Consider the following 21,784-nt stretch of genomic DNA (forward strand, 5'->3'; position numbering starts at 1 on the left):
TACTAATGATGACATGTAGTGGAGGAGAAATCAAGAACAATAAGCAAAAAAAGAAAAAAAAATGCAATTTACAACCTCTATTGAACTTAAGTATTAATGAGCACTGTTGCCAAGTCAATGTCGCCAATCTGTTAATGGCATCTCAGATTAAGCAATCTCTGAATGGTGTTAAAGGATTGTCACTTAATCCTTTTGTTACTGATCTTAAAAATCAGAACTTTTTAGAAAGATTGTGAAGAAAGAAAACATTGTTAGTTCATAGGTATGTAAATGAGATAGAGTGGCATAGTTAATTGTTACAGCAAGTGAGATTAATCAAAAATTTAAAAAATTTCCTGGTGTGTGGTGCAACAGTTTAACAAACAGGCAATTTAGATCATAAAAGATTTTTTGTTTAAGTAAAGCAGAACTTGATTATTGTCAGTTCTTGTGCAGAATTAACACATTAAGTGCCATTTGTTGTAAATTTTACGCAACACACCCAGCAATTCACCTTGGCCATGTATCACAGAAATGCAACACACAGTCTGAATGAATACACTGTACATTGAAAACTGTGCTATGGTACTTTGGAGCAACATGCTAGCCATATATGTGTGACTGGAGGGTTGGCACCTCTTTGATGCTGTGTCAGGATGACACCACAGTGTCCTGTTTGACAGAAGCCGCGATTGCAAATTGGTTTTGGTTACTAGGTCACACGAGCGGTCACGTGTGTAAGTGATCGGATTCCGGATAGTTATACGAGACTATGAGACAGCGCAACAGAAGCAATGCACTAAGAGACTGGCTATACAAACATATACACCTGTTTATTTGCTCCTTAAAGGTTACACGTTAGAACCTCCTTATTTTACTAAGACTAATCTAAGTGCCTAGACGTGTTACTCTGTTTTGCAAGAGAGAGTGAGTGAGTTCACAATAGATCACAAGATGATAAATACCTTGTAGAGGAGGTCTAAGAATCTGAAGCTTGCTGGTTGGATCGGTAAGAGGAAAGTTCGTATTCCGAGTGTTAACGGTAGATAATATGGCCATAGGTAAGAGGAATGACGTATCCGTAGAGGAAATTGCTGAAGTATCTGTTAATGGAGCAAAGACAATGTATCCGAAAAATAAAAATAATGGAGGCACAAGAAATGACTGGTCCGATTGAGGAACTGGCAACAACTGACTCGGTTGGCCACTAGTTGTTATATTAAAATGACAAAATTGGGACAGCAGATCAGAAGGTTGCAAGAAAATGTCTTTATCAACACCGAGAACTTAAAGATATACTCCCGGGTGTAAAAGTTAATAAATATTCAACAAAGTTGTCACTAAGATGTTATGTTGTTTACTTTGAAGTCCAGATCCTCACATAAACATAATGGAAATAGAGCATGGCCTGTGGGAATGGAAATTACACTTGGCCCGGTAAATTTTTTTTGTGATAAAATGCTAATAGAAATTTAATATATTTATTCATGTGCATTGTGCAAGAAAAATATCATCATGAAAATATTGAAGAAATGATCTTTGTTTTAGTGATTATTCTGTTTTTCTTAGATTTTTGTTGATCCATTTACATAACCTAGAATTTATGCACATGTGGTTCTGTTGAATTTAGAACCTGATGGAGCAAAAAAAGATGGCATAACATGTTCAGAAAAAACTTATTTATCCATGTGTTGTAATTCAGCAACATGCTTAAAAATTGAGAAAAAAATGCTTTTCAACAATGAAGACAAAAATATGGACATTTAATATATTTTTTTTACTATTTTGTCCATAAAAAGAGCATGTCAAGAAAGTTTTGTGAACTTTTTTGTTTAGACTAATTACAGTTTTCAATTCTTTGAAGCACAATTTATAGGTTTTATAGCCTTAGTGTGGTTTATTATTTCATTATATATATATATTATATATATATATTATATATATATTATTTATTAAATTTTTTTGTACTAATGTTTTGTGTAGAGTTCGTTTGCTCATATTATCATCAATAAATTTTGTTTTTCATTGGCACATAGTCAATTATTTTTGAACTTTGTTTTTGTTAGGTTTATTTCCAGGCTATTGAATGGCACATGACATTTCTTTTAAGAAACTGATTTCTAAATTTTCTTAATTTCATCACTACTTCTGTAATTGGTATAAAAATTCTTATGCTAAAATGAGTTTATGGTCTATGATAACTGTATTCTAAACTTAATTTTTTTTTTTTACATTCTTCACTTGTCATTGCAAATTTAAAATGGCCACAGAACATTACTGAATAAAGAATAATTTGGTTTTGTATCTTTAAGTTGCAACACTTCTTTCTATTACACTATATTATTACTTTATATAGTAAATTTCTTATCGTGTAGTAAAAGCTGCATACACCAAACTTGTACAATATTCATTTCCCCCATTTTAGTAGGTTTCTATTTTGAACAGATTTTAGTAAATTTTATTGCTTTAATCTTTAAATTAAATGTCAATTATTCATTTTCATAAAATTTTTATTGCATATGTAATAAGTATTTTTATTATTACTACAGTCAGTCTGTCTATGGGAAGAATCAACTAGGCTATTAACCAATGAGCATCAGTCATTGATTGCTTAGTTGTGGCAAGTTACCTTGGTTTCTTCATTTGTTAACCATTTCACTGCTATTATAAACAGTATTATGAAAGCTTTATGTTCTGGTATTAGAATATGAGGAAGTTTGCTATAGTAGTTGTTAAATGCATGATTCTTTACAGTTAATTAACATTAATTTTTTATAGCATGCATTAACAGAAAAGTCTTTCTGCCATCTAGTGACAGCAAATAAATTCAAATATTGCCTGACATATCAAGCAAAAAGTGCTGATTGGTTAAACTGAAGTGACATCACGCGTGACATTGCTCTCAAGACGATCCTTTCCATAGACAGACTTTGGTTTAATTTTTGAATTAAACCTACAAAGTGATTTCAAATGAAGATGGGAAGATATTCAAATGCAATGGATTGAAATATTTTATTTAAATATCAAACCCAAACTATTATAAACAAAACATCTCGTCAGGAACAGTGTTTATATTTTGAGAATTGCCTCTCAATCAGCATAGTTTAGTTCAGGCTTGATCTAGTTGTTAGTGATAGGAGACTGTTGGCAGCTAATACAAATATGTTGTTATTACATTTCAGTAAAATATGCCAAAAAACAATTTAGTAAATCACATATTTCATATAACAGTAACACTGTGTTTGTGATTAAGATTTTTTTCTCTTTTATTTCATAATTATTTTTTGATATAAAAAAAATTGATAAACATTATTTACACCATTAGGGAATCCAGGTAGGTGACAATGCAAGCACACTATCTGCTAGTTAACTAATATGACTGAGTGTAGGACATCCTAACATGCTTCATGATAAATGGTTTATTCCTCTATGCAGTCATACAAGAAACAGGATTTATTTTTATAAAATGAAAAAATAAATATCCAATGAAGCAATTTAGCAGCCAAAACATTATGACCATATACTTAATGGGGCATTAATTCTCTTGCCACCAGAACAATCTTTACTCAACAGGGCTTGGATTCTATGAGATCTGAAACCGAGAACCTCAGTTCCTGCATATTATAGTTGAGGTGATGCATCATAAACCAATTCTCCAACTCAAATCGTAAATGCTCAATTGGATTTATGTTGGAAATTTGGAGGTAATTATGATAGATGGTTCTCAGAATCTGAGGAAAAGTTCCATTTTCTGACAATCCTAGCTATGTGACATGGAGCATTGTCTTGCATCTCCACCAGGAAACAATTACTGATGAAGTAAAGTTATCCCTTGTCTAACATGGTAGATTCACATAACATGGTTTTGTTTTGGAATGTATCTGTGCTATACGAAACAAAGGACTAATGCAAAACACAGGATTCAGTTCCAGAAATTAGCAAGAACTTTTTTCTGTGTATTCATGATATTTTTTTAAAAAGAATTATGTTAAGTTCAATATACGATTAAACAAAATTGCAACATATGTCAGGTGTATCTAGCGTTAATGTACTGTACAGTCCACAGCTCTGTCACACGTGTCAGGTGTGTTATGTAACTGTAAACTTAAGAATGCAGGGCGAGATCTTCCCGCCTAGAGAGGGAGAAATTGTACATTCCCTTTGGTCTGTTGGGTCAGTGCTGATCAGAGTGTGTGGCTGGTAAAGAACCAGTGTTGTGATTATTAAATTAATTGTCGGGTGCTCACTAGTGGAGGAATTAAAGTTCAAATTTGTTGTTGTGTTATAAAGAATCTGTGTACTGTTTTAGACTGTAAAATGTTTTTAAAATGTTACCATTTACACAGTGTACTTTTGCTTTCCTTTTCTTTTCCATCATTTATCAGTGCAAGTACAAAATATATCCCCAATTTTCAAATCATGTTAGAGTGAAACAGTGTTATAGAAGTACCATGTTGTACAAGGTCAGGAAGGCAAAACCTGTCAGAGTTCCATTCATAGGGATGGAAGGTCTAAGCATCCCTCAGGAAACCATTGTCCAAACCATTACGCTCTTTCTGGCTGCCTGTGTCCATTGTACAGTACACCCAGATAACAAAGTCTTGTGGTAAATGGCACACGTGCCCACAAATTCATATTGTGTAACCAGAATCATGATTTGTTGGACAAGGGTAAACTACTATTATTCATGCTTATGTGCCCACTGCAAGTGCTTTCAATGAACATCAGTTAAAAATAGCACAATGCAGTCTGCAGTTCCATAACCCCATATTCAGCAGTGTTCTGATGTAATTTCATCATTGTCACCATTGAAACTGTGACAGATTTGTACCACAATAGTCCTGCTGATGCTACTCACAAGATAGCTTATGTCAACCTCTTTCATCAATGAGGCATGGCCAATAGAGTTTGATGTTTCATCATGTTTGGACACATTTGCACTCATTGGTAGTGTCTATCAAACAGCTGAAGCCTCATTGATCAACAAAGGTCAAATTGTGACAGCTAAGGTGGCTTGAAGTTAAATAAATTTGCTCATTGCTTTACCCATTTTCACTTAGTAGTCAGCTTGACAGCCTCAACACACATCACTGAATATCTATATAAATGATTCATTACATTTATGTGGAGTGGCCATAATGTTTTGGCTAGTCAATGTATTTTACTTCAGAAACAGAGCACAGTTAAAAATTGACTATTAAATCTGCATTTCACTAGTTTAAAATTTCTGAAAAAGTACCAGTTTCACATTGTTTTAAGGACTGAAATAAAACGTTTCAATTAACAAACATTCATTTCATGCTACAATAATGATGAGTATTAAATTTTAACAAACTACATCAAGAATGTAAATGTAAACTACTGTATTTGATCAATTTTAATCTATTATGAAAAAGGAATCATCACTTGTCATATGTTTTATGAATTCTAAATTCTATGCATAATTTGAATTGTTAGTTTCTTTCAGAACAACTATTGACATATTTTACATCTTTATATGTAATTAGGGGGAGAGAGACATTTTTAAAAATTTCAATCATCTTTTCTCAACAAAATGAATGAATCTTCACTTCATTATTATAAATCTTATCAATTTCATGTTAATTTTATTGTTTATCTAGTGAATTAAACTTATCATTTAGATAAAATCAACATTTTTGTCTGTAATTTTTCAGTTTTAACTTAAAATAATGAGTAGCATCATACTTTTTGTCAGAAATTTATTCTTGCATTATTTTGGGTATCTAATTTTAGGCCAAATGTAATTGTTTTAAAATATGAATAATAAATACTTACATTTCTGAGCAAAAACGTGCTGTATGATTATATAAATTCAAGGTTGTCAATTATTTTAGTGTGTATATTATTACAGCTCTTGAATTTTCAGTTGTAAAACTCCATAATAGAACCATATTGATTTAATTACTTTTATTTTTATAAAACAAATTGGATTGCTGTTACATATTTCATTGACTTTTTGTCAACAATTTTTTGTTTTTGATATTTTAAAACAAATACACAATGAATGAGAAAGAAAGAATAACCATTTGCATATATTATTATATTATGAATAATGTATATCATATCTATGACTTGTAATTATAAATATAATTATTAAGACAAACCCTGATTAAAACTATAAAATTACTACTAAAAATTTTTCTTGTAATAATCTAAATAAAACACAACCAAAATTGATTAGGCATATAACTACCAAAAGAATAGTTTTTAAAACAATAATTCACAAAATAATAAATAATTCATTAAAAAACTCTTCTGCTTGTAAGCTGTTAACTAAAAGTTTTAATACTAAAAGTACTACCCCACACTATTAAAATTCATTTGAAATTTTTAAAAATTGTAAAATAAAACTTTTTCAAGTTAATTGATTTAAGTTTTATTAATGGAAATAATGTCAAATACATGGAGAGATCTCATCAATCTTGTCATCGTCAAAGCATACAAAGATACAGTAATTATTTTCAGATAGAAGTCTTCAAATGCAATCATTCCATAAAATATTTATGTTTTTTTTTAAAACAGAGTTTTAATTTCTATATTAGTTTTTTATGCTTAATAAATATATATTTCTTTTTAATATGAAAGGTAACAGAATTTTAAGAATTATGTAATTAATTTAAATTCATATTCATCAGCATTAATTAAAAATATATATATATATATATATATATATATATTAGCTATTTTATTTAATACAAATTAGCAACAAAAATTATTTTATGAAAAAACTGTTATACTATGAAGTAATATTTTACTTTTATTTAATTTATTACACTCTTAGAAAGCATTTGAAACTTCTGATTTTGTTTTTAGATTGACAGTTTCTGTACAGAGTTTTTTTTTTTACATAAAACTTTTTAAAAGTCAACTCAGAAAAGAAACAAAATACTTCAAGATAAGGGCCCTGTATGTAATGAAATGGTAAGAAAAACTATTGAACGGAAGTTATTTTACAATAACTTAACTCAATCTGATCATTTGGAAAAAAAAAAAAAAATTGAATATTTCAAATTATTAAATTTGGTCCCTTCCCTTGAAAAAAAAGAAAAAGAATTCCTTACAGTGAAAGAATTTCTTAACATAATATATTGATAAGTTTTCAAAAAGCATGAATATGTATGTGTGTATATGTGTACATGTTTGTATCAATTCCCAGAAAATTATGTACTTTCAAAAACAACTGCTGATGAATTTAAATTCATTAAACTTTTCTCAATAACTAAAAATTATGATATCTGAGCCCTTAAAAAATTATATATGTATAGTAATTCAGCCAATAACAAAGCATAAAGTAAATTTTGATCATCATATAAAATTATTTAGCCTTAGATAACTCATTTGACAGCCAATCCAAACCTTCATAAAGTCCTTCACCTTGTGTAGCACAAGTTGCTTGAATATACCACTAAAAAAAAGAAAATCATCAGTGTTTTACACATAATTTATATGAATTCTGATTTAATTAAATATAAACTTAAATAAGTTTTTATTTTGTTATAAAAATGTAAATAATTATTTTAATATTGTTATGTTGTATAAGAAATATATTTTTGTAATCACTGTTCATGTCAAGTCTCTTGAATCATTTTTACTTTTAGTCATTCATAAATGCAATGAAACAGATTTCTAATAGCAATTATTTAAAAACAGTATGAACAGTGATTCAATGTCTGAAATTAAATTGAAAGATTATTAAAACCATATACAGTACATTCTGCCTATTATAATCATAGATATTTTATCAGAATTAACAGCATAAATTGTTGCAACTAAGTCAGAAATGACCTTGAAGATTAGCTTATAGTTATGATAATTAACTGAGACTTTAATTTTTCCACACTATTAGTTTCAATATAACTGCTGGGTTATGCCCAGCATTACTTGGGGGTTTTAGAGGGAGTGGAGACTGGTGATTCTTAAATTTATTAATGTTAATTTTTTTTACTTTTTTATTGTTTTTTAACAAAAACAGCAGAAACAGTTACAAAAAACTAAATCATTTGAAGGTATGCAGGTGCCCAACATGTTTGTGCCACAGACTTAACGTTTTATCTTTGCCACTATGCCACACCTGAACCATTACACCTTTCTCAATTCTTTTCAGTGACATTCTACAGGGTAAAAGCTATAATTTGAATACCTGAACCCTTTTTTATCCCCAGCCATTTACTAAGTCAAACAACTGAAACTCTCTTTCAGTTAAATTAATATATAGATGATTATACAATATCATTCACATATACTTGTTTCCATAAATTTCAGAATGGAAAAACTTGAATTTTTCATCTAAAACGATGACATATCCAAAATTCTTACATATTCCACTAAGAAAACAACACTGAGTCAGAATATCATATGCAAATCAATGGTACTCACATCAGTTTACGTAAATGGACAGCAGAATAAACACAGGGAAAAAAAGGCCATTTTGAAATGTTTTTTTCTTTGTATTTGGACTTTTAATGAAGAAATTTGAGGTAAGATATCATTCCTACAAAATGCCTGACATCATTTATCAAAAAAACTGCATTGGAGAGCCATTAGCGAGGTTGTGGCTGAAGTTTTCATCTCTAAAACATGAACATCGAATGCCACTATCTTGTAAGTGACAATCGACGTTCACATTTTAGAGATGAAAACTTCGGCCGGAACCTCACTATTGGCCAACTAGAAACAAGCAAGTCAGAGACAGATTGACTTACATTCAACCATCTTGCCAAGTCTTTCTTTAGTCTACAGGCTGTGTATCAATTTCAAAATACACAATTAGCATCTAGATGATTTAGGCCAGGGGTTCTCAAAGTGGGCGTTACCGTCCCCCTGTGGGCGTGAGTAAATCTAGGGGGCGCTGGAGGCAGGGTACTGAACGGTGACCAAAGGCAAAAGTTGGGGTCACTGATGGGTTAGGGGGTGTTGGGTATAACTTTACGGAACAAAGGGGTGGTAGATCGAAAAAGTTGAGAACCCCTGATTTAGGCAAAGAAGGTCAACAGCCACATCTGCCTCACAAGACTGATATCTGCAATTAACTGCAGAGAGGAGCAGGACTGCTATGCCAACCCAACTACAATCTTTTCTTGCTGCAACTACTGGAAAAATGATATTGGCTTCCACTGTCTACAGGAGGTTTCAAGAAGGAGGTCTGGTTGCTAGACAACCAGGAATTTGCACACCTCTCACTTCACACTAGATGAGGTAACATTTGAATTGGACATGGATATGCATCCATGTCCAATTCAATGTGAATGGGACTGAAAGCCAATGGAAGTCTGCACTTTCCACAAATGAGTCCAGGTGTTGTTTGATCTGGAGAGAACCAGGGACTGATAATCATTCCTGCAGCATCTGTGAAAAAGATTGTTATGGTAAAGGTAGTGTGTTTTGGGTGGCATTTCTTTAGGTGACCGCACAGATCTCTGTGTGCTGCCACATGGAAATTACAATGTTCGAAAGTAGAGAGACAATATCCTAGATCCCTAGCTATGTCCTTATGCAGGTGCAATAGGTGAAACATTTGTTATACAGGATAATGCTCATCATCACAGGGCTGTGCTGGTGGAACAGTACCTTTTGGAGGAAACTATTATATGCATGGAATAGCCAGCTCAATCTCTCAACCTCAATTCCACTGGACATGTGTGGGATGCTCTAGCCAGACAGATCACTGCCATCAACTTATATCGCCCTCTTGAGTTTCTGGAGGTAACAGCTTTGAAGGAGCAATGGTCATTACTATCAACTGAACTTACACACAGCAAGGAAAATTGCTGTGTGTAAGTTCAGTTGATAGTAACCACACTCCATATACCTTATTTTTGGAAGTTCCTATATGTGCTAACTTTCTGATGGAAAACATCTCGCTATAGAATAGCATAAATATTTTTATGCTATTCTATAAAACACCATGTACTTTATTTACCACAAATATTCTGTTTGATCAAGAGTTACACTGGTTTCCATAAATTAAGGAACCATGCTATAAACATTTTAATCTTATAATTCATAAAAAGATATTCACTCAATTTAAATTGTTGGTATATGACTGTGTATAACTGAAATATCCAGTTATGCAGTTTTAATGTTAGAATCAATAAAAGAATTTCCACGAATTTTAGTCTTATTTACTTACCATAACGTAGTAAGTATGGTTGCTGTGTATACTAATTTTGTGTGTACCGTCCTTGTAATCCAAATAATGATACTGGTAGACAATCATACCAAGCATTGCTGTATGATCGTCTACCAGTATCATTATTTGAATTACAAGGATGGTACACACAAAATTACTTACCATAATTACCATCATCAGTATAATAAGTCCCAAATTGATTATAATAAACAGATTATACTATAATTGGAATTTTTCAATTTTTAAAATTTAAACCATTAGAAAAATTTAAATATTTAGCACTTTCAGATATAAAAATATAAAGCACATTTATGACTTGTAAAATGGATAATTAAAATACCACTAAAAAACATTCATACCCGTCTATTCCGAAGTTGATTCAATCCTAATTTTTCAGTGAGCTCTGCTGCTGTCATAGCATTTGGTAAGTCCTGTTTGTTTGCAAAAAGTAAGAGTACGGCATCTCTCAATTCATCTTCATTTAACTGTTAAAATTTAACTAATTTTAATATATGAAATTTAAATAATTTTATATTAGCATTTCTTTTATAAATAAATATATACAATAGAACCTTGCACAGAAAATATTTATACATATATTTCTCAGTTGTATGTTAAATATTTTTATGGCATTTCTAAATTTTTTATTTCTCTCTAAAAAACTTTAATCATTTTCCTTCTCACTCATACATGCTGAAGAAGCCATGTTGAATCCCATACTTATCAAAGAGCTAATGTTAAGTGCAATAAAACAAGAACTTCAAACAGCGCCAGATATTTGTGAGAGTTAGACTTTGTCCTGCAAGCAAGAAACTATTTCACACTTGAGCATGATTTTATATCAGAGGAGCAAACTTGCTTCAAACTTCTTGCTTGCTACTATTCTTGTACCTGCATGGCTGTAGCTAACACGTGACACCATTTCTAACAAATATTCCTGTTTAGCAAATCACTTCATCAGTCCAACATGTTAAAAGTGTTTGCTTTTTACATTTTGTAGCATAAAGTAATTTCAATAAACAAATAAAATTTGCTTTCCAATTTCTCAATTATTTTCACCATTTGCTGTCAGTTTGCTTTTTTGTGACTGGAATTTATTTCTCTTTATGTCTCTTGTTTTATAAATGAATAGTACCTTGATATAAATTTTTATTTAATTGTATTTTCTGATATTTTATTTTCTTATGAACATTACAAATTTGTAAAGATTGTCTGTTGAAAAGATCTGATCCTTATCAATTTATTTCATTCTTCTTATGATTTTGTCTGAAGATGATTTTAAATAATTATTTTTTTATATCTAAATCAAATAATTTGAGTAAAAAAGGAACTTTTAACAATTAATGATTCATTTTTAAAACTAGTATTTCACATGTATTTCAACATTACAGGCAATATGTAATGTTATCAATCTGTTATGAATAATCCATTAATACTGACTGAATATCTAAGTCAAATATTTATAATAATAATAATAATTTGTTGAGATAAATGCTTTCTACTTTTATTTGTAATGTTCTATCTAGAAAACTTAAATATATATTTTACAAAGATACGTTGACATAATTCTTTCATAAGAGTAACGGTTTTCTTTAATATTTGTTTAAAACATAAATTTAAACATTAATTATATAGTAAAATCAAATCTTGGCCAGCAGTATTAAAATAAAATATATAAATAAAATTTACTGAAACTACAAAATTGTCTTCTTGTTCCTAGCAAATTTTATTTATATATTTTAATGTAAATACCATCGGCCAAGATTTGATTTTAATGAACTTTATTGTGAATTATATTAATGGAATAATTGCCAGATGACATTTTTATCCATTTTGCATTTTATTGCAAAGGCATAGCCTCAAATAAAAGATTGTCTCTGTAACTGAAAATTGTTTTTGGAAGTCACTGGTGTTTGTAACAATGGAACAAGACAACAATTTTGTAGCTTCAATAAATTTTATTTTATATTTTAATTAACTGTATAGTTTACTGCTATAATTTAATAAAAATTGAGTAGTACAATTAAATTTCAATTTAGCATTTTCTTAAAATATATTATTTCTTCTTCCGTAATTCTTGAAATACACAAACTTTAAAATGTAATTAAATGGACTAATTAATATATCAATCCTATTATTAATATATACTGAAATTAACATAAATTCAGAAAATTTCAAATTTTACTGATGTTAAATATCCAAAAAAATTTCATGGAAAAAATTACTTCATGGTTTATCGGTAATTTACAAGATCTAAATATTTGAAATAATTAGTAAAAATTATTGAATTTATCAGATTCTTAAGATTATAATCTCAACAGCTTACCAAAAAGAAAGAGACATGCATTGTTAAGTCCAGAGAATAAAAATAGAGACTGCATATGGCTTCACAGTTAGATAAATCTCAAGATGATTTCTGAGAAATTCTGAATTTAATTCTGTTTGACAATCTAAAACAAGGGTGACCAATGTGTTGACTGGCAAGCTGTGAGAGGTAGCTTCCCAGTGGTCTGTGTCATATTATCTGTATTGAAAATTATTGTTGTTTGACTATATTGTCTATATATAAAGTCTATATTATAGACTATAGAGATAGTCTGCTTTATAGTATCTATAAAGTAGACCACCAGTGATTTATGAAATGAAAAGTAGTCCTCAAACCTAAAAAGGTTGACCATTGCTGATCTAAAAGATGAAGAAATGAGAATAAGAAAATTAAATATTTCTTAGTCTTTTAAGGATTGTTTAAATATCATACAACTGCATTTAAAAGATTTTTAGTAATGTAAGCATTTTTGAATCTTCAAGAACTTTCTCACAAAACATTTATTTCTACCATTAAATTTAAATCAAGAAACCAGCTTAATTTCCTTTATGATCTGTTAATTAAAATACAAACGGGACTAAATCCTGATAATGAAGTTAAGAAAAATGATGATAGTGAAACAGTTTTATTTGTTTTTTTTTTTTTATGTAGAGAAACTACTGCCCTAAGATGCAATAGCAGTATAATGAAAGCAATATTACATAAGGATTTATACTTATGTAGAATAAGAACATTAATTGGAATACTATTATAATCAAATTTTTAAAATTAATTTGTTGAAAAAGTTCAAGAGCTAATAAATATTTTCTTCTTGATTCATAGTAAAGAATTCTCAATCCTTATATAATAATGTTCTTAAAAAGAGCTAATAGAACAAAAGAAAGATATTTTGCAGTTTATAGATTTATTAATGCATCTCAATTATGAGACAAATTATGGGAAACATAACAGATAATTTAATGATGGCTTTTCAGGAACAAACTAAAGCAGAGATCTTCTATACTTATTATAATCTGCATTATAGGAATTACCGTATTTTACGGATTATAAGACGCACTTTTTTCTTCAAAAAATTGCTTAAAAATTAAGGTGCGTCTTATAGCCCGTAAAATACGGTATATACATATAATCGAACATTTATTTGCAATTTATTTATTCACATTACAGCGTATTTGTTGGAACAATTTTTTAATTATTCAACTTTGCCAAAAAATGGGCAAATGCCACATCTACAAGATAACAATATCCGTATTTGTTCAGCCAAACAAGTTTGATAATTTAATGAAAGAGTAAAAAAAAATCCAGCATAATTTCGCTTAATGTTAAAAATTGGAACATTAATATCATTAATATATTGCATTAAATAAAAACCAAACTGGAAATAAAAATGACAAATGATCAAAAATATATGTAAAAAATAATGAATATGTAGATTTTTTAATGTATTTATTTATTCAAAAGCATTTAATAATTATTATTATTAATAAAATTATTTAAAAAGATGAAAATTACTAACCATTTTTTGTAATTCATCTTGTGCTTCTGAAATTCTTTCCCTATCATTACTATCTACCACAAATATAAGGCCCTGAAAAATAAACATTCATAAAACTGATTATTATAATAAAATTATGAAGCTTTCCTAGTAGTGTATAAAGATATTAAATTAGTTTAATGCAAAAGGATTAGGTAATTATATAAGATAATTGTAAGATTACCACTAAATTCTGTCTTTTATATTAACTACAATATTATAAAATATTAAAACAATATCAGGCATAATGCAGATTAAATTTGCATATGAAGGTTTTGGCACAGTCATATATGTTGAATCAGCATATTCTGTTGGAAGTTAGTGATGCAAATAGCAATGTACTGAATAAAAGGCAATTTACTCAATCAATATAGTGTTTCAAAAAGAAAAACTATGTCAATTCATCATAGATTGGTTATAGTATCAATAGATTATGCTAAACAAAATCTGCTCTATTTGACTAAAGTTTCAATTAAACATTTTTGTAATAAGGAATTTATACTTATTTTAAAAATTTTATATCTTCAATATCACTTTTTAAAATATTAAAATTAACAAAATCTATCATTATAAAAAATACTTCCAACAAAGCAGATATTAAAATGAATTTATTTATTTATCGCTATATTATATCTTTTAACAAGATCAGTATATGTCTATAGGCTTGCTTTCCTCAATACCTGATGGAAATAATCATGCAAAATATATAAAATATTTTATTTTCCATTCTGTGTACTACTTCCTCTTTTCTATCTTAAGACATGTAGATGATATAAATAGTTTGACAAGGAAGAGATGTGGAATTTCAAGTATTTATAGAAAAATTAAACCATGTTTATCCTCCACTGCATTTTTCTAGGAAAATAAAAGAAAAAGAATCTAACCAGAAATCTTAGATCTTTTAAAAACACAATATAATATGATGTTGAATTGATACAAGATAGCAAATAAGAATTTTATTTATAGTAAAGGTGGAATCTTATTTCAGTGGTAATGGACAATTTATAAATCATCAACTACTACTAAAACTAAAGCTGATGAACCTAGGAATAGACATTTGATTATTACAAAAAAGTTATTTCAAAGATAGGAATTAAGAATATTTGTCAACAAGGTTTAAATTTTAATTTACTAGTTAAATCTGTGACAATGAAATGTATCCTGTTATAATTAGATACAATTATTCTTTATTAATCTAACTTTTCATAGTTAGAAAGCAGGTGGTGTCTGTCTAAATGAACTTCTTAAAGAAAATATAGTTTCTACTACATAGGATCCACATATCTGTCCATAGATGAATAAATATTGTTTCCCCCCTCTCTTTGTGAAAGATAATATAATTTTTATGGAACAAATCAGTCCTAAAAAAATAAAAGAATATTTGCTTATCAAAATATTCAAATGATTATACATGTTTGTATTTAAGTACAACGTATATAAAGAATTCATGCCTGCAGAAAAAGTACAACTGCACCAGCTGAATGACATTCAATATTCAGTTCATTGATATATTGGCATGGAAAGGAAGGCATTTGAACATTTACTTCTATGCAAACAGCTCATTGTGATATTTTCTGTCTTGCTAACATGGAGCATTTATTCAACTGTTAGCACTTTAAAAGTTTTTGATCATTTTAATTATTGTCTTTACTAAACCACAGCATGTGTAAGAAAACTTTCTACATATTATTTATTCTAACAAACTCTACTATCACCTTCTGTACAGTTGACCTTATGCTTTGAAATACCCTGTATATAATTTTTTAAACAAAAGAATAAAATAAAATTAATAATTATGCAAAATTTCTGTAAATTAGAACTTACCCTCCTTGACCTCAATCTCAACTATCAAAAATCATGCATTATTAAAACCAAAATGTTTTTATACATACTAACAGGCTAAGCAGTCATGGATCTAGAACCCAAAAGGGTGCCAAAATTTTAAAATACTTGAATAATTACAAATATCTTCAACATATACAAGAGTCTTGATTGTATTGCAAATGATCTGATAAATCATATTTGCTATAAAAATGTTTTTAAAAACAATTTTGAAATTTAAACAAATAACTTTTAATTTTTTTTGTGTTAATGGGAAAGGCTTAAGCTTCTGTAGCTGCTTATAGATCCACCCAAGCTGTAGCCCATCAAAAATGATTAAAACTTAATAATATGGAAAAAAAATGACTTAGAGAAGATATGAAAAACTTTGACTTAGAACTATGAACTACAGAACTATTGAACTACAAAATTTATCATCACATTTTTAATAAAAGCTATGACATCTCCCAATAATTTACCCCATTGTCCTGAATTCAAAATATAAACTTTTTAACTTTTGTTGTTACAGCAGCATAATCCTAACTTACCCAATTTTGTAAATCTTTATGCCAAAATTGGTAGAATATGTAACAGATAACTCCACAGATAGCATTACTGAGTGATTTTGTCAATAATGTATTAAATATATAATTTTATTATAGGTTTTAAGGTTTGAGTAAGATACATTTCAGAAAATCAATTACTTCCCAACAATGACACAGCTTAAAATTAACCAAAGTATGTTGCATAATGCAATAATCTGATTTATTGATTAAAAGATTTATGAAATGACAAGAAAAATAATCATTTTTGATCAACACCAATAAATTTTTGCAAAAAATTACCAATTTTACTGTAAAAAATGCCAATAACAAGAACTAAAACAATAGTTATGGATTGTTATAAGACAAATTTGAACATGGTTGTCATAGAAATGCACATTCCACCAATGAAAATCAAAACAATTCAAAATCATAGCAACTTACAGACTACCACATCATGACATCATGCATAGATGACAAACATCCATGACGTCATGACTCTTAAGAAGCCTCCATGACTGACAATGTTAAAAAATGGCATCAAAGCAGAAAAATCGAACTTTTATATGCAATTGTGTGGAAAAAATTTCACACGAGCAAAAACGTGCACAAGATGACAAATTTCCACAGCATTTTTTTAACCAAAACTTTTACACAGTCAGATAGCATGTAGCATGAGATGTCTTAGAAACACATTTAAGTAAGCCAATCTGAAGAAAAATTACCATGGAAAAACTAGTAGATGTGAAAAATCATCCAACTGCATACAATAATGAGTTAATATCCATGCAGAGCAGTGTCATTTTTCCATTTTAATATTAATATTACAGTAGAGTGTCGTTTATCCGAATCAATTGGGGACTGGGGTTGTTCGGATAATGGATTTTTTCGGATAACCGATTATGTACGGAAAAAATATATTAACCTATCCGATGTTGAAATTTTTCTCAGTTGCGTGTCACTTCGTGTTGAATTTTCATCAATTTTAAGCCTAACGAAAATTTTTATAATAATAATCGAGGCTACTGTATCATTAAAAATTATTTCTTTATTTTGTACAAACAAAATAAATATATTGAAAAATATAAAAACAAAAAAATTATACTTTGGAAGTTAATCTAGTATCAAAAACGTTCGATTTAGCACGACACAGTCCAACTGGAAAGCTTTCGGTTAACCGGCTTTCAGATAAACGACGCTCTACTGTACTTTTCTTTTGCTCAGCAACTATTAATTTTTTAATCAGTCTAAACTAATAAATAAATTTATAACAATATTTGTAACTTAGCATTAAAAAATTCAACAGTAATAGGGTTTTTTTAAAATATTGATTATTATGACATTTCTAATATTACCTGTGTATTTTGAAAATAGTGTCTCCATAATGGTCTTATTTTATCTTGGCCTCCAACATCCCATACAGTAAAACATATGTTCTTATATTCAACAGTTTCAACATTGAAACCTATACAAAAAATATAAGCATTTATATTAATTAAAATATTCAATAAAATAGAAATAACAATAAATGTTTTCATTATTCATCTTTTAAATAGATTTAAAATAAAAATTTTAAACATTAATTTTATAACCTATAAAAAGTAACATTTGATTATACTTTTATTTTGATGCTAAGTTAATGAAGATTACACATTTGTTTAAAAAACAAATTACTTTGTAAAACTGACCACGTATTATCAATTTATGAAAATTCTTACAGTAATTTATAGTAACTGTAATGTATTGAACAAATACTGTGTAAAAGAAAATTTTTAATATCTAACATCTTGGAAAAAAACAAATGACAATCTTAGCATGAATGGTGGTGAACAGAGACATTGTGATTAAGTAGAGAGAAGGTACTGGAAGAATTAATCATCAGGACAATTATATTACAACAGAAGTTATCTGATTTTTGGTAGAAACTTAAACAATGCCATGAACAGATTCAAATTTCCTACCAGTGACTTGTAAACAAACAATAAATGTATTCAGGAAGATTCACTCAGGAGAGGTGAAAGTAACATTGCTCTTACAGAGTATTTACTGATATTGATGCAGAACCTGAATGGGAAAAAGTGGAAAGAAAGAATATACTGACAAAAATAGTAGGAGTGTTACTGACAGCAAAGGAAGGAAAGGTTTGGAGCTTGACTCTTGGAAGCTATAAGGACATTGAATTTAGAGAAAAGACAATGGAAGAAAGAAGACACTAAACAGGAAATAGCAGCTGAAGGAGTGTGTAGACTGTAATAGAATTAGTTTCAATTCAGCTTACAGATGAATAGAAGTTCTGAGTTTAGTTATTTAAGTATATTTTTAGGTAGCTTGAAAAATTTAAAAAGAAGAAAGGGTTTAAAAAAAGAATTTTTTAAATAACTTTAAATTCAAAAAAGACTTAGGTTTTTTGAGAATATTTAAATTTATAATATTTGGAAGTCTTCAAATTTGGGGGAAAATTAAAAATTAAAACATTAAGAACTCTATCCATCTTAAGAGAGAATTGTCAAGTAGAAGCTTTTTATATATATAAAACTTTAAAAATAAAAATAAAAAAAGCATTTAAGCTTTTAAAATTAAATTTACAAGCAATAAAAATTTTAAGTCTTAAAATTATATCCATCTTATAATAGTTGTCCCAGAAGTTTTTGATAAAATAAATTTGAATTGATGTTCTCTTAAATCAAATGTTTTATCAGTTTTATCTGATGACAATCTTGTAGAAGCTAAAAATACATTTTACACATTAAAATATGAAAAGGCCCTCTATAAAAGATTGGCAGTTTGTTTCCATAAAGTTGATTAATCACACAAAGTCAAGTATTAATGGCGATATATGGATAAAACTAACAAATAATCCTTCAAACAAACCTTTAACCAGCGTGGACAATTAATCATACCTCACGCTGGTTAAAGGTTTGTTCGAAGGATTATTTGTATATTACTCCAGTGTGTGTCGATTCTTTATTTATTCATAGGATAAAACTAACATCTATAAACTTGAATACTTAAACTTGATGAATTAAAATTAGTTCAGAAGGAAAACTTAGGATTTACATATTTGTTCATTGTCATTTATTTGTAATTTGAAGTATAAATCAACACTCTAAAAACCTTTATACCACAGCCGTTTTTTACTATTCTTCAAACGTTTGAAGAATAGTGAAAAAACGGCTGTGATATAAAGGTTTTTAGAGTGTTTATTTATATTTGTACATAACGCAGTCATAGAAGAATTTAAAGTTGAAGTATAAATCTGTACTATTTCATAATTTTTGTAATATGCGTGCTTTTTAAAGCCTTAACATAATGCTATTCTCTTTGACAATTAACATCTGATTTGTGAAAGTTCTGAGAATTGAATAGTTTAAATAATTATTAATAGTAATAATGTATCTTTTAGTCTTAAAATATTCTTCTATTGAATATGTAAATGGAATAAATGATGAAAAGTCACTGTAATTTCATCTATGTCAGAGAAATATGTCCAAAACACAGGAAAACATTATTTTTAGGAAATTCTTAGTAACTAATATAGTAAAAATATATAATAAAGTTAAAAACAACTTTTTCAATTAAAATTGATTCTGATTTGGTTCTTTTTTATACATATGAAAATTATCATAAAAATCTAGAAATTAAATTTGAAAATATTAGTTTGGCAGATCTTTCATTCATGTAACTAATAATAAAAGTCTGAATTTTTATCTAATTATAACAATAAAGAAGTATTTTTGAATATTGAAACTTAATTATAAAAAATAAGAGACAAATGTACTGTACAAAATTATCATGTAAAAAAAATCATTAAATTAATTTTCATTTTTAAAAAATATTTAGTAAAATTTTCTGTCAACAGCTGTTCTGTGAAACTATTCTAAATTTTTTTTTTCCTACGCACTGCAATTATTTAATTGAATAATGTTGAATTTATTGACATTTTATTTTACAAAATTTAAGTCTATGTAGACAGCTGTCATTGCCAATAATTTTAATGCAATTACTACCATAATTTTTCTCTGCTTTTTTAAAAACAAATTATTTCTAATCATTAAAATGTAAAGATAATAGTGGTTATTTGACTGAATACTACCATACAAATATTTTGTAAACAGTGAAATGGAATTTATTTGTAACAAAAATTCCACTTACATAAACCTTTAACCTGTGCGTAAAAAACTTTAAAAAACAACCGTTTTCTGAACACCTTCCGTGTTCTTCATCTTGATGAAGAACACGGAAGGTTGTTACGAAGAAAACGGTTGTTATACACACCCCGGTGTGCATGTAGAAGTTATACTAGTCAGTGAATTTATTTGTTATTTGGTGTCAAATAATTAAAATTTTATGGAACTTTTATCTAAAAAGCTATGCTGAATTTTCAATGCAAATGAATCTATTTTTTAATTAAATATTTCATATATTTAATTCAGACAAGGAAAAGGAACTCTTTCTACAGTCTGCCTGAGAAATTTGTATTGCATATTGTAAGAATTGTATATATAAATTAATGGTTTTATAAGCACTTCATGTAATCATCACAAACATTGTACCAGTGCATGTATATTCTTATATAGCAATCTGGTTCTATTCAATCACAATAATGCTTCACCTGCAAAAATACTTCTTTATTTCTGTAAAAGAAATAAAATATGAAAATAATGTATTTAGACTGTGAAAGAATACGCAGAGATATTCCAGCAAGTGAAATCCAAAACATATTTTATCAATAATACAGAATGTGGATTGATTGGATACACAATTCATATTTTGTTGCAAGAGTATTTAGACTTTGAAATATCTCTCCTTACATAGGTTATACCAGGATTGTCCAGCCTTTTTTCCTAATGGGCCAAATTAGAAATTTACATATATTCAGTAGGCCACAAAGGTACCTTATATATATTTTTTTTTAAAAAGTTCAAAATGTGAATATCAAATTTTAAATAATATATATATATATAATTACAAAAAATACTGTATTATTTATTGATAGTAAAAGAAAAAAATTATACTCACACAAAATAAAAATAAATTCAATGCGATTTTTGATGTTGCATTCCTTTTATAATATTGTCAATATCTGCTTTTATGGTACTAGTCTTAATTGTAAGAATGTTAGTTAAATGGGAATCACTCAACCTATTTCTTTCAGCAGTTTTGATGTTTTTCATGCATGAAAAGAATTGTTCACAACAGTATGTACTACTCCACATGCATAATAGTTTTCTAGCATCAATTACATCATTACGACATCAAAGTGTATCCAGTGAAACGAGAATAATTTTTACATCATGCTTTACCAAAATAAATGAAGATATACGTAAAAATTTAGGGTGCAGTGGGCCACATAAAAATATTAAGTGGGCCATGGGTTGGACATCCCTGGGTTATACAGGGGGGCCCAAATATATTACAGCATTCATATTTTA

At 28.5% G+C, this 21,784-nt stretch overlaps 1 protein-coding gene across 1 annotated transcript in view; it reads right to left on the bottom strand.

The window, feature by feature from the left end:
• Nucleotides 1-6,731: 6,731 nt before the first annotated feature.
• The window catches only part of Arf4 (ADP-ribosylation factor 2), a 35,686-nt gene continuing 20,633 nt past the window's right edge, over nt 6,732-21,784 (bottom strand). The window contains exons 3-6 of the mRNA XM_067288814.1: nt 17,708-17,817; nt 13,972-14,043; nt 10,489-10,614; nt 6,732-7,405 (exon numbers count right to left, since the gene is read on the bottom strand). Of these exons, the coding sequence (XP_067144915.1) occupies nt 7,316-7,405; nt 10,489-10,614; nt 13,972-14,043; nt 17,708-17,817 (398 nt within the window). The 3' untranslated portion in view covers nt 6,732-7,315. The remainder of the gene's footprint in view (nt 7,406-10,488; nt 10,615-13,971; nt 14,044-17,707; nt 17,818-21,784) is intronic.

The sequence above is a fragment of the Centruroides vittatus genome, unplaced genomic scaffold, assembly GCF_030686945.1.
Source record: "Centruroides vittatus isolate TY-2023 unplaced genomic scaffold, ASM3068694v2 scaffold_932, whole genome shotgun sequence".
In the NCBI taxonomy this organism is placed as follows: Eukaryota; Metazoa; Arthropoda; class Arachnida; order Scorpiones; family Buthidae; genus Centruroides; species Centruroides vittatus.